This window comes from Heptranchias perlo, chromosome 29 (genome assembly GCF_035084215.1).
Source record: "Heptranchias perlo isolate sHepPer1 chromosome 29, sHepPer1.hap1, whole genome shotgun sequence".
Taxonomy (NCBI): Eukaryota; Metazoa; Chordata; class Chondrichthyes; order Hexanchiformes; family Hexanchidae; genus Heptranchias; species Heptranchias perlo.
Genome location: NC_090353.1, coordinates 25,044,380 through 25,070,404, shown reverse-complemented (window position 1 = coordinate 25,070,404; position 26,025 = coordinate 25,044,380). Strand labels below are relative to the sequence as shown.

Genomic DNA, 26,025 nt, shown 5'->3' with positions numbered 1-26,025 from the left:
AGCCTGTTCCAGAGGTCCACTATTTTCTGGGAAAAGAACCAACACCTGACATCTAACCTAGATTTGGTCTCATACAACTTAAAATTGTGACCCCCGGTTTGCCCTAAACTATTTAATTGGAACAAACTGTCAACTTGAACACAATCTATTCCTTCCACAGACTGGAAGCCTGTGGCCAGTGGGGTACCACAGGGATCGGTGCTGGGTCCCTTGCTGTTTGTGGTCTACATTAATGACTTGGATATGAATGTAAAAGGTATGATCAGTAAGTTCGCTGATGATACAAAAATTGGTAGGGTGGTAAATAGCGAGGAGGATAGCCTCAGTCTGCAGGACGATATAGATGGGTTGGTCAGATGGGCGGAACAGTGGCAAATGGAATTTAACCCGGAAAAGTGCGAGGTGATGCACTTTGGAGGGACTAACAAGGCAAGGGAATACCCTAGGCAAGACAGAGGGTCAGAGGGATCTTGGTGTGCAAGTTCACAGATCCCTGAAGGCGGCGGAACAGGTAGATAAGGTGGTAAAGAAGGCATATGGGACACTTGCCTTTATTAGCCGAGGCATAGAATATAAGAGCAAGGAGGTTATGATGGAGCTGTATAAAACACTGGTTAGGCCACAGCTGGAGTACTGTGTGCAGTTCTGGTCGCCACACTACAGGAAGGATGTGATCGCTTTGCAGAGGAGATTCACCAGGATGTTACCAGGGCTGGAGCGCTTCAGCTATGAAGAGAGACTGGGAAGATTGGGTTTGTTTTCCTTGGAGCAGAGGAGGCTGAGGGGGGACATGATTGAGGTGTACAAAATTATGAGGGGCACAGATAGGATGGATACTAAGGAGCTTTTTCCCTTCGTTGAGGGTTCTATAACAAGGGGACATAGATTCAAGGTAAAAGGCAGGAGGTTTAGAGGGGATTTGAGAAAGAACTTTTTCACCCAGAGGGTGGTTGGAGTCTGGAACTCACTGCCTGAAAGGGTTGTGGAGGTAGGAACCCTCACAACATTCAAGAAGCATTTGGATGAGCACTTGAAATGCCATAGCATACAAGGCTACGGACCAAATGCTGGAATATGGGATTAGAGTAGACAGGGCTGATGGCCGGCGCGGACACGATGGGCCGAAGGGCCTCTATCCGTGCTGTATGACTCTATGACTCTATGACTCATCATCTTATAAACCCCAATCAGACCACTCCTAAGTCTAAGTTTCTCTAAAGTGCAGAGTCCCAGCTCTTTTAGCCTATTTTGATAACTAAGATGCTTTAAATTGGGAATTAGTCTAGTGGCCCTCCTCTGCACCCTTTCCAAAGCCTCAGTGTCACCCACCATGTGAGGAGACCAAAACTGGACATAGTATTCCAACTGAGGCCCGACCAAGGTCTTGTACAAAGACAAAATATTATGCTTTGTCTTGCATTCAATTGTCCTATAAATGCACCCCAATACTCTATTTGCTTTAGCTATCGCTTCACGGCATTGCTCATGAACCTTGAGAGATCTATACCCTAGAATGTCCAGATCTCTCTTTCTCCACCTGTTTTAAAGCTTTTCCCTGAAGGGTGCATGTATGTTGAGCATTTGATCTGCCCACATGCATAGCACCGCAATTTTCCAAATTAAACATCATTTGTCAGTCACGAGCCCAATCCCCCATCAAGATCCGCCTGAAGCAGTCGAGCATCGTCTACAGTCCTAACACTCGCACAGATCTTGGTATCATCTGCAAATTTGCAGATCGTTCCCCCAATACCTACATCTAGATCATTAAGTAAAAATAGTAAAAAGCAACTGTCCCAACACCGATGTTTAGTAATATACAGTAATCTTTTAAAATAATTTCACAGTAGTTTCAAAAACGATAAGCAAATTTCAAGGAGTTTCCTAGTAGAATGAGAAGTTGATGGTGATTCTTTTGCACCAGTGTAACGTGCGAGGTATTACAATTGCAGATTTCAAACTATCTTTTTTATTCTCTCCTTTGCTCCTGAAGTGTTGGCCTCCAGTACTTCATCTAAGTGGCCATTATCTACCTGGAAGCCTTGATACTGTGTGGCAGGAGCCTATCCTACTGTGGAGAACATCACAGCTGAGTCCAATCCCGTCCACACAAATGGGCTTCTAACAGGGGTCATCATAGTCTGGACCATAAGCCTCAGGTGATATTCCTTTCCTAAACTCGGTGGAGCAGTAGCCAACTGTACTTAGGGCTTAGAGTTAGTCTTTTCATTATGGAATCATGACACCCCAGTTCAGCTGAATGTAAAAGATACAATTCAAAGAGTAGGGACTTTTTATGGTGTCCTATCCACCAGTTATCCCTCACCCAACACCATCAGAACAGATTAGCTGGTCATTCATCATTTTCTGTTTGTGGGGTCTTACTCTTTGCAAATCGGGTGCTGTGTTTGCCAACATAATAAGAGACTACACTTCAAAAGTAATTCATTAGCTATGAAGCACTTTGCAGCCTTGTCAAGATGCTAAATAAATGCAAGTTCTCTCTCTCTTTTCTGTTGTCATGTGGAACTTACTGAAAAAGCTTTAAACATTGGTTAGAAAAAAAGGGAGTGGAGGATAAACAGAAAATGTGAGCTGCTGAAAATACCAAAAAAAAATGAATAATAAATTCAGTAGTTTAAGAAATCCTTAAAGATGGCCAAGTTTGGTAATTAAAGCAGTAGCCTGACCTGAATCAGAGGTACTTTCACAATATAGTATACAATCATATTCCACAGCAACGAAGACTTCAGTTTTACCATTTCTTTATCGTCATTATGTCCTCAGATAAGTAACTTATCTATTAATTATCCCCCGCCATTGTAATTTCTTGAACTAAACTGATTTGGGATTTGTTGCAGTAATTAACAGTTGACCAAATGACAGAATATTACAAAACCTTCAAAGGGTGAAAGGATTTATTCTGCACTAAAAAGCCAATAGTTCACCAACTGCTGTCTCATTAATGCAATTAATCAATTTTATTATATTCTTCAGCTTTACTTTCAAAATCAAACTTATTTCCTTTGTTTTAGAAGGCCTTTGGTCACAATGTGTAACATTAATCTGTTCAGTTCCTTCCCGATGTGACTCACTTAGTAGCAGTTGTACTCAATGAGAGAGCCATTTGTATCTCATTGCCCGTTCACCTGTGGTCCTCGGCAGAAGCATTGGTCCACATGTCTCTGCGCCCATTCACGGTTCTGGGATGTTAACTGACCTACAGTTCAGTGCTGCTTCCTTTCCTTTTCTGCTCTCCTTTCTTGCAAAAGTAGGCAAGGGAATGAAACTAGGAGGCAGGGTTATCTTAAAATCCACACAGCAAGTGAAAGAGCCCAAGTAGTATAGGAAGCAGAATTTTGTTTTCCCTCTTCTCGCATCCACTTGTCACATGACTGAATGCAGGAGCTCAGTGGGTAGGGAAATCACAGGTGCAGACCCATGTCCTATCATTCCAAGATTTGCATGTTGCAGCACTCCTGAGAGTGGCCTTAAGCGTGATATTAATTCGAATTTTTTTGGAACCTCCAACCCAAGCTGAGAACTCTACAGTTGTAGAGTTTCCGTCTGTCTGGTACATTTTCTCCCCATACGAGCACATCTACCAGGTTCAAAGAGCTTAGGCACAGGTTGGTAGAGCCAAAGCTCAGGGATCCCCAAGTGCATGCAGGGATACTGCTGATGTTTAACCAGATAAAACCCAGCAACTTACAATAGAGGGAACTGGTAAGTTTCCAAATGCTTGACCAGCTATGACCACCCAACCCATTAATTGCATTAATAAGGCTGCAAGGTTATCCACAACTGAGTAGGAAGAATCTCATCCCACAGTACTAGGTCTACCCCTCCAGGTTCCATTAGTGAGCCAGGCTAGCTGGTCAATGCCCTGGAATACTCCTGACCTGCCTGGTTCAGGTTTTGGATTACTGAGTCTGCCATGGAGGGTTGACTTGGTACTGAAATTCCTTCGCCAGGCATGTTACTCCCTCCCCATTAGGATAGTTACTAGTTGGTCATTAGCCAACTGACCAGTGAGGATTTGAACCGTTGCTAAGTAGACAGAAGGTAGCAGGAGCTCCTCACAACTAGCATGATGAGCAGCACAACTCACCATAAACAATGTGACTGCATTGCCACAACCTTCTGACCAAAGCATGGATACTCATCACATACCATCACATGAGGATCCACCTATCAAGAGGCGTGGAGCCTAAGCAGCAGTTGCTTGCCTCTCTTTGTAGTTGCTCGTCAGTTGTTTAATGAAATCCAGATAAATGAACACATATACCTGGCTTCCAGATAATGCCTTCCAGGATAATGTCATCCCAATTTTCTGTGCTTCCTAATCGGTTATATGGCCTACGGACAGTGTGATGGAAGGACTCATACAGAGCAGCTTGCATTGTGCCATCCACCTTGATGTTCGAAATACCACTTGTATTTTCCAATCATTACATCCAAAATATTTTGTTGAGCTGTGAAATAGCATAATAACGCACACGATGGCATCCTCCACTCTATTCCCACTGATAAGTTTATTGTTTAAGGTGGCAAGTAGAGCTCACTAGGTCTCCCGATGAGTCCAGCAAGAGCAGACTATAATTTGCAAAAAGGAGTGCCACAGTACTTTGAGAAATGCCTGGATACTCCCAAGCCGGCCCTTCTAATGCCATCCTCGGTTGGAAGAGTGGCCATCAATAAAGAATGAGTAACACTGCTTGATAAGGTACTGATATAAAATAGCAGCCAATAGTGAAAGCCATTTTCTTCCATAAGAAGGCTCTTCAGTAGCTGTCTGGATTACAATGTCTTCAGAGATCCCACAATAAAATGATAGAATAACTATTGTCAAAATTTGTTTTTAAATTTTCAGTTAAATACGTTTAATATAATGTTGCAATTAAGAATTTTTTTTGTTGTTGCAAACAATAATTGCTTCAAAATAGAGAACAATCCAATGGCAAGGTTGCCAACAGCAGCCTTAAAGGGAAAAGGACATGTGGTGACCAAAAGTACTTCAGCACGGCTGGCATAACATTTACATTCAATCCCTGTGTTTGGCTCTCATTTTACCACCTTTGACGGTTGCACCGTTTATATTTGCATATCTATTATCTAATGAACATTAAAAGGTATCATTTTAGGGCAAAAAAAAAGGCCATGGCGCCACTCTTGCGCACATCCTGGGAATGCATATAGCAAAACTGCATACTCCCAATCTGTGGTTGCCTAATTTTGCGATACGCAGTCCCAGCTCTCACCAGGGAGTGGGGCATTGGAATTCTCACCACTTAATTTCTCCATCACCTGATAACTACTAAGTTAATGTAAAGATTTAGAGATGTGCAATAAGAATTATAATTAAAAAATACATTTCACCTTAGAACCAATGTTCTATTTAAATCATTTGCATCGTTCAATACTGGGCATATCCACATTCATAACCATCATGCTCATAATACAAATATGGACACCTGTGGAGTGCAAAGAGCACCATTAAAGCCCAGAACCAAGAAATTAATCTAGCACCCTGCCCACACCATGACTGTAGTTACATTAGCCTAGAATGTAGTTTGTGATATTAGTATACAAAAGCTTAATGGATTTGTCCAATCGTTCTCTGTCTGCTGTTTAAAACATACCAATTAATTAAAATAGCAGTCTGAAGAATGTCCTGCTCTTGCATTTAGTGCTTGTTTGCTAATATCACAGACACTCACTTCTAGTCTATACAATCATTAAATTTGATGAAATGAATTTTTTTCTGTTATCCAATGTTTTCCTCTCTCTACTTGAAGGTGCTGAGCATGCACGGAATTCTGTTCCGCCAGCACCAGCTGCCCTTTGGTATCTCAGCCAACTGACCATTCTTCACGTGTGAGCTTCATCAGGCTATTCAACTGTGAGGGGCATCACAACCTAGCCTGATCCTGCCCTCACTCAAAGTCCACACGCTTGCATGTTCCAGCAAGTCATTGGATAATGACCAGGAGAAGGAAATCTAGCTGATTTTTCCCTTCACTAGCCCAATGATGTTAAAGCCATGACTGTTACCTCAGCACAGACTAGGAATCAAACCTGGGACCTTTCCTGGATTGTATAGGGTTATTAAATATAGCTGTGCTGGGCCCCACTTGATTCTGGGTACAGGACATCTGTACCTTCCTTCTCCAATTTCTTAACAGTCCCAGATATTTAAGAGTAGTCAATCCTACTATTTGCTGATATTTATAAAATTAGTGGAATATCAGCTGTATTTAACTGCTCCAGGTCCTACTGTCTGCAGATTTCAAAGTCTCAAAAAGGAAAGTTCATTCAACACGATATGTGAAAAAGCAGTAGTGTGAATTTGTGATTATGATTTACTGCACACCCTTATAGATAATTACTATGTTGATTATATTACAGTCATGTTTACCATTCTGGTGATCTTGCAGGATAATCTATTGGATGTCATCTTGTTGGGTGTCAGTAAATACGAGATGGATTTTTGTTTTTGCCCCTCCAGTTTTCTCCTTTCCTCTCCTGAAAGCGCCCGACTCATGCTGGGTCACAGTTCCACATGCACTGGTTGCCCTCACCTCATCTAAGTGAACATTCATCATTTGTGAGCCTAGAATGCAAGTGCTGACCTTGTTTTGGGAGGGGGGCGGGGGGGGGGAGGGAGGTGAGTTGGAAATCAGAGCCAAGCATGATCCTGTTCTCACCCAACACCCACGCATGCACACAATTTCTAGCAGAAGTCACTGGATAGCAATCAGGAGTGGAAGCCCTAGCTGATTTTTTTTCCTTTTTCCTTTGCCCAGGGACACAGATTTCTAGCTCCTCTACCTTATCTCAGTTGAGATCAGCTAACTCAGCACAAACTTAGACTCAGACCTTCCTGGTCTGTATGGCTCAGTTTCACACTGTGCAGTACACTTACCCGCTGAACCATTAAGGGGAGATTCTTAAGAGATGGATCCTAGAATCCATTTAATCTTGATTGCTTTGGGCAGCTTACAATACAAAATAGAGGCCTCAAGCAGCTACACTTAAACTTCAATGGATCTACCAAGTTGCTGCCAAACAGCTGAGGAACAGTTCAGTGCCCTAAGCAATCTCAAAGCACCAGATCTGTGCTATGAAAGGCACCACTGAGCTGCAATTTGGTCAGATTCTGCTACTCCAGACATTTGAAAATGTATCCCAATGAACACTGAAAAATCCTGACATACTAGCTGCAGGAATGGCAGAAGTAATGCACGAACACCAAGTTTAAGATTTTGGTACAATGAGCTGGCAACTAAACTCACTTTATATTCACAGCCTTAAACTAAACCACATTCATAAAATAAATTTCAGCAATTGTTGATTTTTTTTCTTACATAAAACATCTTTGCTATTAGACAGATTCTTTCCAGGCTGGTTCTTTTTCAATCATGCTCTCATTGATTACTGTCTCAAGTCTTCTTTTCCAACACAGATCCTATTCTACGGTGCTCAGCTGTACCATTTCTAACTTGCGCTACCAAAGAGTCACAGGGAAAACAGTTTAATACCTGCGACTTGCTGACAGGATACAATATCCTAAAATCCTCCCTGCTCCTCAGTGTATGTTTAAATGGAGCCAAGATGGCAGCTCATATAGGAGTATGGGAGGGGCTATGATACATCACAAGCTGATATCAATATGACAGATTAACATTCTCAGCATTAAAGGGATGAGCAAATAGTATGGAGTGTACTTGCCTCTTTAAGAGCAGAGTCTTGCAATGCAGTTACTGTGGTCTTTTTGGCCAATTTTTTGTAGCAACACTTCCCTCCCTTTCTTCATGAGATTATCGCCATCTTAAAACTTCTACCCAAGGATGACTTACCGTGATGTAAAGAAATGAAACTCTTCAAAAAAGTGCTGCTTTTTCTTAGCCAAGACAACCAAAGAGATCACATAATAGGCCCTGCCTCTTAAAGGGACAAGTTCATCTTTACTCTAGTTTCACCCCTACAAATTTTTATACAAATAGAAAATTAACAATTTACTATGGTTGTAAATAATTAGCAATATTCTCAAGGCTAATTGCTGCATCACATTTGTCTTCTATGCTTTACCTGCACTAGCACCCAATGTGAATTAAAAAAAACATCATGGTTGTGTTTGTGTTTCCGATGCTATCCAAAGTTCTCCTGAAAAAATAGACTTTCCAAAATGTTTGTTCTTGGTTCCAATCAATTCCGTTGCACATTGACCAGTTCGTATGAGATAAACTTTCGGAGCCGTTCCAGGTACTGGCTGTACAGTTCAATGTCATTGTGACCGGCCCCTTCCACCCACAGTGGCTCCACTGCCTTCATGCAGCGTTCGTACAACGCCAGGCCATGGGAGAAATCGATCACCTCGTCCTCGGTACCGTGGATGATCAACACAGGAGATGTGATTTTGGAGATTTTATCAATGCTGTAAAATACAAGAAGAAAACAAATAGTCACAGCATAAAAATTAAATATATTTTATTTGTTTCAGTGTACATAACAATGGAATCAATTCAGATCTGTGAATATTATTTTATTTTTAAAAGTTTTTTTTTAAAAAGAGGGGAGAGCACTTTATTTTCCTCCTAAGGTGCTGACTCTCACTGGGTTCCATTACCTCCATTCATCTTCGTTTCCTCACCTAGATGAAAGTTTTTCATGTGAAAGTCTAGACATTGAGACCTAGGTTTTCTGCTTGGCACTGTGCTGGCAGATGTGAGGTGAGTAGGCATTTCCACTCGCCTCACTGATATCTTTGTGATTCCAGTCATGTTTCTGACCCCAGGGTCACCACCATATAAGAGACAGACTCCCTGGCCTCAGCCAGGGTTACACCAATTTGGGGGCGAAAACAAGCTGCAGCAGCCAGTGTGCTGCTTGTATAAAATTCTTTTTTTCAAAAAAAAAACAACTTCAGATCCTTCTTTTTCTTGGTGGGGGTCTTTGCATGCAATGTTCCGAAAAGCTCCTCTTCAGTATTTGGCCCGAAACATCCAACGACATCAGAATGTTGGGCTCTGGAACATACTCTGCTACATCTCTGCCTGCCTCCCAGTTTTCCAGAGATCAATCCCCAGCTCTGTCCACCCAAGATCCACTGGGATCCTGGTGGACTGGGCTGAGCAGCCTAGGCCAGAATGTTGACCATGGAGGCATAACACTTTCCCCCCACTTTTCTACATATTGTCAGCAGTAAGCACTTTCAGGTTAGTAGTAACAGACCAATGCAGGGTGAAACTCCCCCTACTCTACCCTAACTTATCTGTAGGAAATCATTAGGGCGGAGGGGCGGGGGGGCGGGGAGGACTTTCACAGCAATGGACAGAGCCATTCCAGTCCTGGCTGAATTTTGTACCTGGACTGCAGAAAATGGCAAAGTTCCGAGACTAGAAAGAAGCAAAGGCAGCAGAGACAGATCTCCCCGGACATGCCCAGCTAACTAGAGACTCAATTCTTTGCATAACGTCAAATCTGCCTGTGTGCATTCTAATGGAACTCCTCCTCATCCTCCACCTCCCCGAGGGCAACAGAAATTCCCAAAGGAATGTTCATCCTCTATAATAAATAGAGTTAACACACTGTGGTAGGGAGGTGAAAAAAGGAAAACACGTTAAGTATCAAAAAGTCCACAATAGGGCAACACTGACAAAATACACCTAATCAAATGCAACATAAAAAAAAATCCGCCACTTCCAAAACGAGTCAACATATCTTTCAGAAAGCTCACTGTTAAAACCCAGGAGGTGAGGTTCAAAATGTGCCTGCTTTTACCTTTTAACTATTGTGATGACATTGCTTCTCTGGGGCAAAACCATGCCTTCGGGGAAGGGAAGCCCGAACCCTCGTCTGCATAATTTTCAAGCCTGTAATGAGCTTGTACCGTACCGCCATGGAGAGCCTTGAGCAGCAGCAGCGCTGCCCCATCGTAACTACCTGGGCTCCGCAATCCTGATGCTGAGTAGGTGCAAGGCCTACTCCCAGGATTTTACGATCACCCGGTGCCACTTGCTCCCGTTTGACTCTCCCAACTTGCTGCTGCCCCACATGACTGTCCTGATTTGCTACTGTCTCCTGCCACATCCTGTGAATCCCGTGCAAGTAGAATGCCTCAGACAAGACAAATTATTGCTTTGATTTAATCTTAATCATCTGTGATTTTGTTCTGGCCTCTGAGCAAAACTCTAATTTTAGAGTTCAGAGTATGTGTCAGCAGGAGGCAGCAGCAGGTCAAGAGAGCCCAGCAGGACACAGCAGCAAGTGAGGAGAGCCCAGCAGGAGACAGCAGCAAGTGAGGAGAGCCCAGCAGGTCAGGAAAGTTATGCAGGGGAGAACAGCAAGTTGAGAGTTGGGCAAAGGCAGCAGCAGGCCAGCACAGTTAGAAGAATATCAGAGCCTAGAAATTACTGTGATTTTAATGGAGGCATTACCCCATCTATTTTAAATGGGTTAACACCTCATTTAAAGTAGTGAACGGAGGAATGTGATATGAAGGCGCTAAGTGTTTGTACACTAATATCACAAATAGTAATTTCCAGGATCACAACTTACTGAACTTCAACAGGTGAATCAGAGTCGTCAGGATGGTCTAGGTTATTCATTTTGTTTAAACAGTCTGGAAAATACTAGGAAGTATTTGTGCTGTAATACTTAATTCTTTTAAGTAGGCTATTCATTTATTAAAGTAGCTTTCAAACATTTCTGTCAGGAACCTTTGCTAATATTGACACATTTCCAGGAACACATTGCAAATAATGACACACTCCCGAGAATCTCTAGCAAATATTGACAGTCTCGGGTACTCTGTCTGAACTTCTGAAGAGAAAGGGTAACAGTGCTATCATTGTAGAAAATGTTTTTATTAGTTTACAACAGAAATAAAGTGTCAGTAAGTTAACAAACAAGAAAGAAACACTTGCATTTATATATAGTAGTTTATCTCGTCTCACAGAAATGCCCCAACGTGCTTCACGTACAATGAACGGCAGTGACTGTTTTTGTGTCGACAAATAGAAAAAAGTGCAGAAATCTGACATGATGGGCAGAAATCTGATGACTTTACTGTGGGAGGCAAAGACCCACAGTATTAAAACCTCTGGTTTATTAGGTGATCGTTTTAAGTAGGCTTAAGTAGATTATTCTGTGATGACAGAAATGGTAGAAAGAAATGGTCATTCTGCAAAACAAGTGATTTCCTCACAAGTTTTAAAAAGAGTAGTGATTTCTGTGCTTGGCGATGTTGCATGCGGATGTTTGTTTCTGTTGGAAAAAGTAGGTCAGACAGGATTTCAGACTGGGTTAGTCCTGCACTTCCTGTTAGTAGGTTTAGACTGCACAATGTGTGTGTATTTTTGTAGCACACAGTATGTGTGCTTGTTTTGTGTTTAATAAAACACTATTAATAGGAATATATTTTATTGCAGTCACGTCCTATCATTACATTTATTATGTTTTTTTAAAAAAAGGACATGTTCCCAGTGCTTATTTCAATGGTGTGCCTAAGCTGGGCACTGGGACGTATGTGATAGGGACTAGGGATGTCTTATCCTCTCATTCTTCTTCCCTGGGAGGAAATGCCTTGGCTCCTCTTGGCATCTATTATAATGACACAGCTGAGTTCTGAATATCCATATGCAGGGTGGGGTTGTGGGCTCTGCGCCTTAAAATTAATGGTCACAAAGCTGCTGCCATAAACACACAACTCAGTGAAATTGTGAATTAAAAGGGATGATTGCTTACCCCAGACATCCAGCCATCATAAGGAACTTTTAAGATGAAAAATGCCTGGTTTTGCTTGTTTCAGTCACAGTGGAGACTCACAATTTTTTTTGGTAGATCTTTGAGCTGCTGCTGCATCACTGGCCCTGAGTCCAGAAATATTAGGCATGCAACAGAAGAGCTTTCTTTGTCCCATCCAGATCAAAAATTGATTCTACCTCAAGTTTTCTTCATTCCTATCAGGGAAGCAACAGACTTTCATTGGGTATCAGCTCCAGATAGCCTGGTTACAATTGGGAAACCACTATTCGAGAATCTGGGGAGGGGGGAGCCTATGTCCCACTAATTGGCATTTGTACATGAGGGATTGTGTGTGATGGCACAACACTAGTGAGCTATGCTATCCTACATACCCCTCCAGAACTAGCTGCGCCTCTAGCCAAGCTGTTTCAGTACAGCTACAACACTGGCATCTACCCGACAATGTGGAAAATTGTCCAGGTATGTCCTGTCCACAAAAAGCAGGACAAATCCAATCCGGCCAATTACCGCCCCATCAGTCTACTCTCAATCATCAGCAAAGTGATGGAAGGTGTTGTCGACAGTGCTATCAAGCGGCACTTACTCACCAATAACCTGCTCACCGATGCTCAGTTTGGGTTCCGCCAGGACCACTCGGCTCCAGACCTCATTACAGCCTTGGTCCAAACATGGACAAAAGAGCTGAATTCCAGAGGTGAGGTGAGAGTGACTGCCCTTGACATCAAGGCAGCATTTGACCGAGTGTGGCACCAAGGAGCCCTAGTAAAATTGAAGTCCATGGGAATCAGGGGGAAAACTCTCCAGTGGCTGGAGTCATACCTAGCACAAAGGAAGATGGTAGTGGTTGTTGGAGGCCAATCATCTCAGCCCCAGGGCATTGCTGCAGGAGTTCCTCAGGGCAGTGTCCTAGGCCCAACCATCTTCAGCTGCTTCATCAATGACCTTCCCTCCATCATAAGGTCAGAAATGGGGATGTTCGCTGATGACTGCACAGTGTTCAGTTCCATTCGCAACCCCTCAGATAATGAAGCAGTCCGTGCCCGCATGCAGCAAGACCTGGACAACATCCAGGCTTGGGCTCATAAGTGGCAAGTAACATTCGCGCCAGATAAGTGCCAGGCAATGACCATCTCCAACAAGAGAGAGTCTAACCACCTCCCCTTGACATTCAACGGCATTACCATCGCCGAATCCCCCACCATCAACATCCTGGGTGTCACCATTGACCAGAAACTGAACTGGACCAGCCATATAAATACTGTGGCTACAAGAGCAGGTCAGAGGCTGGGTATTCTGCGGCGAGTGACTCACCTCCTGACTCCCCAAAGCCTTTCCACCATCTACAAGGCACAAGTCAGGAGTGTGATGGAATACTCTCCACTTGCCTGGATGAGTGCAGCTCCAACAACACTCAAGAAGCTCGACACCATCCAAGATAAAGCAGCCCGCTTGATTGGCACCCCATCCACCACCCTAAACATTCACTCCCTTCACCACCGGCGCACTGTGGCTGCAGTGTGCACCATCCACAGGATGCACTGCAGCAACTCGCCAAGGCTTCTTCGACAGCACCTCCCAAACCCGCGACCTCTACCACCTAGAAGGACAAGAGCAGCAGGCGCATGGGAACAACACCACCTGCACGTTCCCCTCCAAGTCACACACCATCCCGACTTGGAAATATATCGCCGTTCCTTCATCGTCGCTGGGTCAAAATCCTGGAACTCCCTACTTACAGCACTGTGGGAGAACCGTCACCACACGGACTGCAGCGGTTCAAGAAGGCGGCTCACCACCACCTTCTCGAGGGCAATTAGGGATGGGCAATAAATGCTGGCCTCGTCAGCGACGCCCACATCCCATGAATGAATTTTAAAAAAATGTAGATTCTTACAATGTTCAGCTTCAAATAACACACTTTTCCATCCTTTGTTGTTGTTGCAGCCGATATCAGCGGAAAGAGCTACAGGCTGAGAACTCCCCACTCCAATGAGTGTACACACAGTGCTGCTGGGTTGAGGCAGTGAGTTTCATGAAAAGGGCTTTGACAAATCTTCTCATTTGTTTACGAATCTATGGCATGAGGCTGGTTCCTAATGCTAAAGGCCTGAATTATGCGAAAAAATTGGAGAAAGGTGGAAATGGGGCATCGGAGAAATTATCTTTTAGAGGTACACAGGATAGCTAAGGGAATGGAAATGGAAAATGTGGTTTATTACTTTAAATTAAATTGAGAGAGTAGGACAACGGGATACGGATTCAAAATAATAAAAAGGTAAACTTAAGGCTGATATCAGGAAATTCTTCATCACACACAGAATAATCAACACAGGCATTGGACTCCTAGAAAGGGCAGTAGAGGTGGAAAACCCTGGAATCATTTAAGAAGCAATTGGATGCTGCAATGGGTAGACTGTAAGATCTCTCTGGATGAACGAATTAAGTTAGGCTGAGCATAAGAACTAGGAATAGGAGTAGGCCATATGGCCCCTCGAGCCTGCTCCACCATTCAGTAAGATCATGGCTGATCTTCTACCTCAACTCCACTTTCCCACCCTATCCCCATATCCCTTGATTCTCTTAGTGTCCAAAAACCTATCGATCTCAGTCTTGAATATATTCACGACTGAGCATCCGCAGCCCCCTGGAGTAGAGAATTCCAAAGATTCACAACCCTCTGAGTGAAGAAATTTCTCAAATGGCCGACCTCTTATCTTGAGACTATAACCCCTATGCCTCTCAGCATCTACCCTGTCAAGCCCTCTAAGAATTTTAGATATGTTTCAATGAGATCCCTTCTCATTCTTCTAAACTTCAGAGAATATAGGCCCATTATACACAATCTCTCCTCACAGGACAACCCGTTCATCCCAGGAATCAATCTAGTGAACTTTCATTGCATCCCCTCTAAGACAAGTATATCATTCCTTAGGTAAGGAGACCAAAACTATATACAGTACTATAGGTGTGGTCTCACCAGAGCCCTATATAATTGTAGCAAGACTTCCTTACTCTTATACTCCAACCCCCTTGCAATTAAGGCTAACATACCATTTGCCTTCCTAATTGCTTGCTGTACCTGCAATAGAGGAGCTCTATTTAAAGGGGCAGTCCTTCACTGACTGATGCTGCAAGAAATAGGAAAAATCACAGATGGAGCAGCCCAGGGGGAAGGCTGCTCCCAGGTTTAATGATGCCTCACTCCAGGTATCATTTGATGGGGTGAGGAGGAGGGGGAGGACAGAGGAAGCGGCCTGCCTCTGCCACCAAGGAGGAGGCCTGGCTCGAGGTGGCAGAGGTCACCTGCACCACCAACATATCGCCCACCTGCATACAGTGCAGGAGGCGCTGCAATGACCTAAGTAGGTCAGCCAAAGTGAGTACACTTACTCATTCCCCTACACTCCGTCTGCCACATCACCGCCCCCACCCCACATCTCCTTCTGCACTGCCAACACTACTGTCACATCACTCCTTACACTCACTCAAACCTCATCCTCATCTTACCTGCACTTACTCACCTCGCCAGTACTCATCCTGCCACTACCACTCAACCCAATCCTCATACACTCTCATTGCTCTATCTCATACTCACCCTCTCATGCATCTCTTTCACAGTCAGCCTCACGCAACCTGCCACTACCTGTGCTGCAGCCACAGGGCATGCATCACATATGTGCAGTAGGCAGTGTAAGGCAAATGTGTCGTGAGCATGAAGGGGATGCACAAGGGTGTTTGAGGGTTTGTCATGGTTTTTACTTATATTTAATTTCTGATCAACTCACATTACATATTGTATTGGCACCACTACTGTCACGTCTTTGCGAATCTTGTCTGGTTTGTGCAATAATGCCCTTTCCTGAAGATCACAATGAAGACCCACACCTGATACCACCCATTGTGTCACTGCAGAGTGGGTGTAGGTGTACTTGCAGGGCTCTTTTGTGCAGACGACAGACGTCAGCGATGTCCCCGGTGGCACCCTGGAAGGATGCGGAAGAGAAGTTGTTGAGGGCAGTGGTGACGTTGACAGGGACAGGTAAGAAGATGGTGCTCGGGCCAGCCGGGAGCAGCTTGGCATGAAGGAGGCTGCAGATGTCCACGAGTGACGAGCCTCCGTGTGCACTGCTGCTCAGAGAGGTCCAGGAAGCTGAGCCTCGGTCTGGGGACCCTGTGGCGAGGGAAGTGCCCTCTGTGACGCATCTCTCTCTGCGGTTGCCCTCCCTCCTGCTTTGCAGGTGGATGTGTCACAGCACTATGTTGTGGAGCTCCAAGTGTCAGAGGTAGACGGCATGGCCGGCGAAGCTGGTGATGCTGTTCGCCCTCCGAGGAGGTCATGACTGCAGCTACGGCGGCCCCCATCCGGAAGATGTACATCTGAGGTCTGGACACTAGGGTAAGTGTGCAAGTTGGTGAATTTTATTGTTAGGAGGAGGGTGGTGGAGGCCAAACTTTGTCCAAAGTGACAGAGTAGCCTCCTACAATGAGTGAGGGTCTCCCCCCACCACCCCCACCTGTCAAATGGACCTTTGCAGCTGCCACAGGCTGATGGCTGCAACACGTCCATTTGAACTGGGAGTGTTTCCCCCAGTACAGGAAACAGTCCCAGTTGTTTGTAAAATCCCAACCCTCCTAAAATATCTCGTTAATCAGGTCTGTAAACCAACAGTTTTATTTGAAAATCACAAGCTTTCGGAGGCTTTCTCCTTCGTCAGGTGAGTGACGAAGGAGAAAGCCTCCGAAAGCTTGTGATTTTCAAATAAAACTGTTGGACTATAACCTGGTGTTGTAAGATTCCTTACATTTGTACACCTCAGTCCATCACCGGCATCTCCACATCAGGTCTGTAAACGACCTGAAATACCGAAATAAATACCTTAAGTGGCACCCCGCCAGCTTTATTTGCCGGCGGGAGTCCCACATGCGTGGGTTGCGCGCACATGTCAGTGCGTCAGTGGGGAACCCGGAAATGGGGCAGGTTGGAGCCGGGCTCCGGACCCGCCCTGGGAATCCCCGATTTTCGTAGCCCCCCCCACCAGGAACGCACCCGATCACGGGTGCTAAAATAGAGCCCCTAGACTCTCCTGGTACTTTTCCCTCTTCAAAAGGTTTGACAAATACTATTGGGTCAATACTGAATTTGGAACAGACATAAATTACATAGAAATCACAACATGGAAACTGGTCATTTGGCCCAACTAGTCCATGTTGGTGTTTATCCTCCACACGAACAATAGTCCTAATCCCATGTGCCTGCCCATTTTCCATAACCCTTTATTCCCCTTTCCTTCAACCACCCTATCCAATAGGAACAGGAGTATGCCATCCAGGCCCTCGAGCCTGTTCTGCCATTCAATCAGATCAGGGCTGATTTGTACCTCAACTCCATATTCTCGCTTTTGATCCATATTCCTTGATACCCCTATCTAACTAAAATCTATTGATCTCAGTCCCGAAAATTTCAATTGACTCAGCATCCACAGCATTTTGGGGATGAGTTCTAGATTTTTACTATCCTTTGTGTTAAAAAAGTGCTTCCTGATATCACTCCTGAATGACCTAGCCCTAATTTTATTATGTCCCCATGTTCTTGATTCCCCCATCAGAGGAAATAGTTTCTCCATATCTACCATACCAAATCCTTTTAAAATGTTAAAACACCTCAATCAGATCACCCCTTATTTTTCTATTCTCAAGGGAATACAAGCCAAGTTTATGCAACCCGTCCTCATAACTTAACCCTCCAAGCCGGGTATCATTCTGGTGAATCTGCGCTACACCCTCTCCAAGGCCAATATATCCTTCCTGAAGATTTATATGCATTCAACATTATATCACAACTTTTATATTATATGCCACTTGCCACAAAACTCAGCATTCAATAAAAAAATGTTTTTAATAGCCTTATCTACTTGAGGTGCTGATTTTAAAGTCTTGTGGGACTCGAACTTCCACTTTTCCACATCACCCAGCCGTCCCCCATTCAAAGTGCAATTATTACTTATTAAAAAACAAAATCTATCACCTCACATTTACTGATATTGAATTCCATCTGCCACTTTTTTAAAAATCCATTTCACCATCTGATCAATATCCTCTTGCAGCTTCCTTTGGTCCTCAGAATTATTTACTGTATCACATATTTTAGTATCTTCTGCAAATTTTAAGAAAACTTCAAATAGAAAATTCTATAAATGCAGCTTTGGGAACATAGCCGTCGATGTGGGAGGCTCAATCTCTTTGATTAACCAATATTATGTTTGTGTGGGAAGTGTTGCTAAATCTTGTAGGCTGAGAAGCTACCAGGGCTGATAGACTTTGTGGTTTTCTGCATCCCTTTCCTCTGGTTTACATAAGGGTGCAGTCATACTACAACTGTAGCATTGATGCAAAGTGGTTTGGCTTTGCACCAATGCTGCAGTTACAGTGTAAATGCAGCCTGAATCTGGCATCAGGGCCCAATCTGACACCAGAATGACCCTGAGCGAGACTCCCTGGAAGAGGGAGTTTCATTCAGCATTGCGTTGAAGTCAGTTTCGACCGTGGCACCCAATTTATACTCCATGTTTATCTTTAGTGTCGGTAGTTTTAGCTGTACGCCAACGCCTGTGGTGTGTGAATGCACCCCAAGTCTCCATAATTCCAAGTCATCCAATATCAGGAAGAAAATTGGAAATGCTATATTAAGACACTGGAAGTGAGATACTCCAAATACCTTCAGCTCTGCGTCACTGTCATCTTTATCATCCTTTCATTCCTGCCACCCTGCCTGTGTGACACTTATGATAATATATTATATTTATATTATATTACCACCATTAATGACGGCCCCAGCTTCAGTGGGTGTAATGGGAAAAAAAACTTAGAGGCAGCTTGGTCGGCATGGTAAATATAAAAGGCTACTGCTGCCAGCCACTGTTCTACTGGCCGCAGGCTTCACCAGCCAACAGGAAAGGTCTGTGACCAGAAATGAGAGTCACAATTCATAATGCACTTGTTGTTGCCGGTTTTGTGGAACCCATTCTGCAAATGAGAGGAGGGGGGGTGCAGGCAGAGGATTCATAGCACCAGAAACTCCAGCGTATTACAATTGCTTGAAAAGCTTCTGTAGTATAAAGAAAATGTGTGTGTGGTCAGCAACATAAACAAAAAAAAATACAAAATAGATGCTAGTTACGGTTACTTAAAAAACCTGAGTGGACTAGTAAATGGGGCAATATTTCAGTCTTGTGGTTCAGCTAATATTCATAACTATTTGTGACAACACTTTATTTCAGTCTCACTACCAGACATCAATGATCTACTATATCTACTCTGTAGTAATTATACAGATGGAGATCTCACAATGTAGTGGGGAACTCTTGACAGCGACTAGCGCTGGACCACCTGCAGCATACTTAGTTATGTTAGCCTGGTCACGAGTGATTTATTTTCTAAAACCATCGTTTTCCAAACATGCATTTTGTTGATAGTATTAGCTGCCTTGTGTTGTCACTGTAAAAGGGACAAGAATGGGTGTGGGATTTGACAAGAAGTCAGCCCAGCAGACCAGCTCCAGTTGAACCAGAGTTTTGTGCACTTACTTGGGGAATGCGTCAAAGCAGTATGTTTTCTTTGTGTCTGGGAACGCCACCCGCATTCCTGAGGTCAGAGGAGAGTGCAGAATAACGGCAGCACACTCATACCGGGAGGCCAAGTCTACGGTCGGAACAGTACCAATACTCTGTCCATACAATATGATGTTTTCAGGACTGATGCCGTATCTGCAAGGAAAAAAGAAATCAAGCATATGAGGGCCATTACCTAATAGGGCTTCACAACAGTTCCTACCTATTTGGCCTTTTTAATCTACGACTGTATTTGCATCCACTAAGTGCAATTCAGATTAATACCCATGATAACTGATTTTTGCTGCATTCAGTATACAATCCAACAGCAGACGCAGCTTAAAAAAAAACGTAAATCTGCAATGTAGTAAGAAAGAACTTGCATTTATATAGCACCTTCCATGGCCTCAGGACATCCCAAAGTGCTGCACAGCCAAATAATTACTTTTGCAGTGTAGTCATATTGATTTGTAAGTTAAAATAGTAGAGAATATGTTCACAGCAAGGTCCCATAAACTGCAATGAGGTGAATGACCAGTTAAATTTATTCTGGTGGTATTGAATAAGGGACAAGTGTTGGCCAGGACACCAGGAGAACTCACGCTCTTCTTGAAATAGTACCATGGAATCTTTAATGTCCATCTGAACAGGCTGACAGGGCCTTGGTCTAACATCTTATCCAAAAGACGACACCTCAGACAGTGCAGTACTCCCTCTGCATAGTGAGCTAAGCTTACAATTAATGTGCTCAACTGTGTCAACAGAGCAAAACACACCCAAGGCGGTACTCACAGATGATGCACGTCGTGTCAGATCCAGTGAAACGTGGCAGAGCTGATGCAACATCACAGAATCCATAGCAACGGGTTCACTGAAGAAAGATTTCTTTTGTTCAGCATTTGTTGCAAAATCATAAGCGTGCTCTTTATGCATGACAGTATAAATACATGCTGCAAACAGAGAAATCTTCCCCCCAATGTCTTTTTACATGGGTTACAAGGAAAATGATTATGCTAGATGTGAGGTTTGGAGGGTGAATATGAAACAGCACATGACACAGACCTAACCTTGGAGGCTGGGCAAAAATCTTCAAGGATCATACAGCTGGATTTTTAGCCCAATCCTAGGATAAAGGTTCTGGGTGACCTGCCTGATGAGATATTAACCTTTAGTGAATGCAGTCCTGCTATTAATGTTTCAGCCACTTTGTATAGGGTATCCCTTAGAAGAAACAGGCCACACTATAAATGTGAACACATGCAGCAGACTTTGGTGTGGAAGCAGGTTTGAAATTCCCCCTGTTGATAATTTTACCCAAAGGGATTTTCTGCTTTCTACACACACCAACTTTTTTGTTAAAATTTCCTGACAGGAGATGCCACTTCTACTTGTTGCAGGATAGTACAGCAACAGATTTTGGGACAGAGATAGCTGAAGTTACGATTAAAATGGATCGCATTGCTTCAAAGATTAAAATCTAACTGGTGGAATCAGAAATCCAACAACTAATTTTAGTGGGAAGAAAACAGACATGAATATAACGTAGTTGAATAGTACTTTTTAAATTCCTTTCCCATGAAATTCCTTCCCAATGATACATGAATCCAAAATACAACATAAGTGAGACTGCAATAGTCCCTTTGAAACATCTAAATCTCAACCAAAAAGTACCTATTTTCTTTATTGAATTCTCAAAACTGTATATTACATATTTTATGAAACTGTACAGATATATTTTGTTGAAGTGTATATTTATATACAGATATATTTTATTGAAGTGTACACACATACATATATATATATATTGTGAAGCATGGTACATTATGATTGCATGGTTCCTGCAGGAGGAGTGCGTCAATACATCCTGTACGTATTTTCAAAGCAAAATGCTCAAACTAATCCTTCCATCTTTGTCTCAGTTCAAGTAACATTTGTAATGATCTACAGAACAACAGATGGGTGGGAGTGTTTTACAGGCTGTGTAACACTTCTAGAAGAATATTGTTCAAAAAATGTACAAGCAACATCCTGACTTTGAGAGCACATTAGTCCTTGGACACTTTCCCAGATTTTTGCACTTGTGAATATTCTGTTCATCTTTTACAATGGAGTTTGTAGCTTCCATCTTCTTCCAACAGTTTCACCTTGGGGCTTTGCTTCAATTTTTTTTGGGAAGGGAGCACTTTTTTTTTGTGCTAGTCACGGAGGTTGTTAATGGACTACTGTTCAATTTATGTGTGTCCAACTTCAGCTTCAGGCGCTCTCAGATCAGATTAAACAAACTCAGATGCAAAGTATCAGCTCCCCTTATCCAGCATTAGCCTCAACCTCAAATGAGGGCACCTTCGGCTCTACTGTGACTTTCACTATGGTACATGCCAGCCACCCTTGTGGCACAGTGTGGACATACTCTGGCAATGAGTCAAATGACCTGCTATCTATTATGGCATGATGTTGGTTGAGGGCTAAATGCTGGACAGAGCACCACTGTTCTTCTTCAAACGGTGCGAAGGGATCTTTTACATCCAGCTGAGCACACAGAAGGGCCTCAATTTAACATCTCACTCGAAAGACACCACACCTCTGTGTGCAGCACTCAGGGTGTCAGCCTAGATAATATGCTTAAATCCTTGGAGTTGGGCTTGAACCAATGTCATTCTGACCCAGAAGTGAAAGTGCTACCACTGGGCCAAGCTGGCACTTAAAAATCTCATCATATTCAAGTTACAAGAGGGAAATGATATAAACCAGCACACACCACAAAACAATGTCTAATCTTTAGCAACAAGTATTATTTATGAAGTGTTAAAACTCCTTGCTGAGGCTGCAAGGCTGACAGCACACACCTACACTCTGCACGACAATGCAGCACAAACCCCACAGCATGCAAGGTCACAGGATAGATACGGATGAGGAAGGCTTTTTGACCCATCATGGTTAATGCATCCAGAAAAGCCTATAGAGCTGTCACCACAGCATGTAATGGTCTCTGATTCAGAAACTTTTTCCTCCACTACCCTAACCAGAAGTCCATTCAAAATGCTGATTATTTTTGTATGAAGAAAAACTTACTGACCTAGGTCCTGAATTTGTCTTTAACAAGTTTGAACCAGTGCACCCTTGTCCTACTTTCATGGCATACCTTGAAGTAGTGTTCTGGTTTTGCCTTCTCTACGCTATGTAATATTTCATATAGTTCTAACAGGTCCCCCGCAGTCACCTAATTTCAAAGCTAAAGAGCAGAGTCTTTTTAGTCTTTCCTCATAACTGAATTCTCTGGCACTGGGCATCAGTCTCGTAACTCTTCCCCGTATCGCCTCCAAAACTTAAATGTTTCCCTTGTGTCTTGTTAGAAGTTACTGAACAAACAGCTTCCTGATTTTGTGCCCTGACGTTCCAGCAGTCTACATTTATTCTGTGATTTCTTTCCAGTCCTATATTTTCAAAGGAAATTAATATCAGTATTGGAATGTGTGGATTTTTTGGAGCAGTTAAAAGTTGATTTGGTGACTTTACTATTAAGAGTAAAGGTCCAGTCCATTAACCTTCAAATCCATCGTCCATTTATCATTTTCCAGCAGTGATGCTATTTACATGCAGATGATGTCCTATTCATTATCAACTAGATCATTTATGTGCATTAAAAAATCTCGCATTCAGCATGTGACCATCACACTTTCATATTTCAGACAACACATTCAGAAGATCATGGGTTTAAGCCCCACTCCAGAGATATGAGCATAAAATCTAGGCTGGCACTTCAGTGCACTACTGAGGGAGTGCTGCACTGTCAGAGGTGCCGTATTTTAGATGAGACGTTAAACCATGGTCCCATCTTGACTGTTCTGGTGGTCATAAAAGATCACATGGCACTTTTTAAAAGTAGAGCAATGAAGTTCCTCCAATATGTGACCAACATTTATCCCTCAACCAACAACAACAACAGATTATCTGATCATCTAGCTCAATCACATTTATCTACATGACAACGGTGACTATACTTCAAAAGTAATTTACTGGCTGTGAAATGCTTTAGGACACCCCAAGGATGGGAGAGGTGCTATATAAATCTAAGTTTATTCTTTGTTACAAATGCAACAAAATCTTGTTATTTAAAAAGGACAAAAATGATCATTAATTCTTACTGGCTTTTTTTGAACTTGGGGAGGAGCCAGTACAAGTAACTGCCAAACTGCAGTCACCCTTAAATTGATCTCAGGATGCACCTAACAGAAATTAACCCAACCTCAGAATGTACCCATTTACAGCAATTAGGCCTCGCAGCCTTAAAAGGACAGGCCACACTACATATAGGTCAACTTCAGTAGCAGTAGAAGAATCTTGTGTGTTACATGATATAATGCTCCTGTCCTTATGAAACAGGTAATCCTCTGACTGGAGATCTACTAACAAGTTTAAAAATACATACACATTCACTCCAACCAATTTACACAGCGGCAATCTGCCGTCGGCTAATTTTGGTGGCATCAAAAAATTTTACAACAATTTTTGGGATGTTGACTAGGTCTGAAATCTCTTGCTGATATCTGGGGCACATTGGAAAAGCTACAGGGCCTAACAACTTATGTCAGCCACAAAAAGAGAATCTGTTGACCAGATCAGCAACTGGATTCCACGATTTGTTGACACCACAAAAAGACGCAAGCAATATGTTTTTTTTGACAATTAATCTTTATCTAAAGACTGAAGCTATAGGCAAAATTCTCCAATCTGATGAACAAAATAAGTGATTGAAGCCCCTTTTCTCCTCCCTGTACCATCACATGGAATACTCCATGCAGTTGTCAAAACACGACATCCTGAGCAGTCATGTTGACAGTAAACTCTGTTTAAATAGGGTCAATTTCATTTCTGATCACAATACGCTTATTAATTCAACCAGAATACTGCATTTTCTTACAGCATTAAGGTTGGGAACCAGGGTCCAGCTCCTTTGTAACTGACAGAATGCTGTAATGACAGCAAGCCTTTGTCAAGAACATTGAGTTGTAAAATGGCAACATTTTTCTAACTATAATTTTCTAATGAGAACAGCAAGAACTTATTCTCACCCGTTGCCATACAGTGGAACAAAATTATTCTTAAGTGATTGAGTATCCAGTTCAAGGACTGGTGATGGGGAAAGGAGAGAATTAATAATTGGGAGAGCAATCTGTTGTACTGAAAGACCCAGAAATGGCATGGTTATGCCTCTCTCCGTTCAACAGTACAGGAAGGCACACAACTAGAAATCAGAAGCAGATAGATCCCCAAGAAACATTCATGCCCAGTTCATTGCCAGGAGGAATGCATGTGCCCCACCACAGCTCTGGGTCCTAGCAGCATGTGCACTCACCTAAAGATTATTTAATTTAAGATTTAAACATTTATGCGGCTGTTCTGATGGTTCAGCTATTGTGGTGATCCAATGGGCCAGGTCACAGTGTGGTAGAACACGAGTTTGTATCAATGATTCCTCACATGGTTAATCCCAGATTGTGGCCAGGCTCTTGAGAGAAGCAGAGCACAGAGAAAACGTATCTTCAAGAAAGGGTGAAAAAAATTGGAGCAAACGAGTCGACCAGGATGCATTTTCATGCACCTTTGACCATGCCCCAATTCTATGCACTAATGATCAGAACACATTCTCACACATCTCCTAGTGAACAGTTAGAGAGGTAGAAGCATGGGAGCAGCTGTCTATCCACTTGGCTGTCAAATTATGTATGGCTTTTTAAAAAAATAACAGAACAGCCTGTCGTGATAATTCAGTGTCTAAAAGAACGATCTGGTGTGGCACTGAGCCAAAGAGACCAGATGATCCATCCCTGGTTTGTGTTGAGGGCACTAGAATCATAGAAAGGTTACAGCACAGAAGGAGGCCATTCAGCCTATCGAGACCCTACCGGCTCTATGCAAGAGCAATCCAGCTAGTCCCACTCCCCCGCCCTATCCCCGTAGCCCTGCAAATTTTTTCTTTAGAAGTATTTATCCAGTTCCCTTTTGAAAGCCATGATTGAATCTGCCTCCACCACCCACTCTGGCAGTGCATTCCAGATCACAACCACTCACGGCGTAAAAAAAGTTTTTCCTCATGTCACCTTCTTTTGCCAATCACCTTAAATCTATGTCCTCTGCTTTTTGACCCTTCCGCCAATGGGAACAGTTTCTCTCTATCTATTCTGTCTCGACCCTTCATGATTTTAAATACCTCTATCAAATCTCCTCTCAACCTTCTCCAGTCTATCCACATAACTAAATTCCCTCATCCCTGGAATCATTCTAGTAAATCTTTTCTGCACCCTGTCTAAGGCCTTCACATCTTTCCTAAAGTGCAGTGCCTAGAACTGGACACAATACTCCAGTTGTGGTCGAACCAGTGTTTTATAAAGATTCATGACTTCCTTACTTTTGTACTTGATGCCTCTATTTATAAAGCCCAGGATCCCATATGCTTTTTTAACCACTTTCTCAACCTGCCCTGCCACCTTCAACGATTTGTGCAAACGTACCCCCAGATCTCTGTTCCTGTACACCTTTTAGAATTGTGCCCTCTAGTTTATATTGCCTCTCCTCGTTCTTCCTATCAAAATGTATCACCTCGCATTTTTCTGCGTTAAATTTCATTGGCCATGTGTCCACTAGGCTA

General features: G+C 43.1%; 1 protein-coding gene across 3 annotated transcripts in view; it reads right to left on the bottom strand.

Moving 5' to 3' along the window:
• LOC137299520 (alpha/beta hydrolase domain-containing protein 17B-like) overlaps window positions 1-26,025 on the bottom strand; it is a 116,873-nt gene that overhangs the window by 49,790 nt on the left and 41,058 nt on the right. For 2 of the 3 annotated variants that reach the window (XR_010957912.1, XR_010957911.1), the window contains exons 3-4: window positions 19,353-19,532; window positions 8,092-8,437 (exon numbers count right to left, since the gene is read on the bottom strand). Coding sequence is in view for 1 of the 3 variants with exons in the window: in XM_067968325.1 (XP_067824426.1) it covers window positions 8,209-8,437; window positions 19,353-19,532 (409 nt within the window). In the remaining 2 variants the exon portion in view is untranslated. Of the gene's footprint in view, window positions 1-4,854; window positions 8,438-19,352; window positions 19,533-26,025 lie in introns of those variants that run through there. The other variant, XM_067968325.1, reaches the window with a different exon arrangement.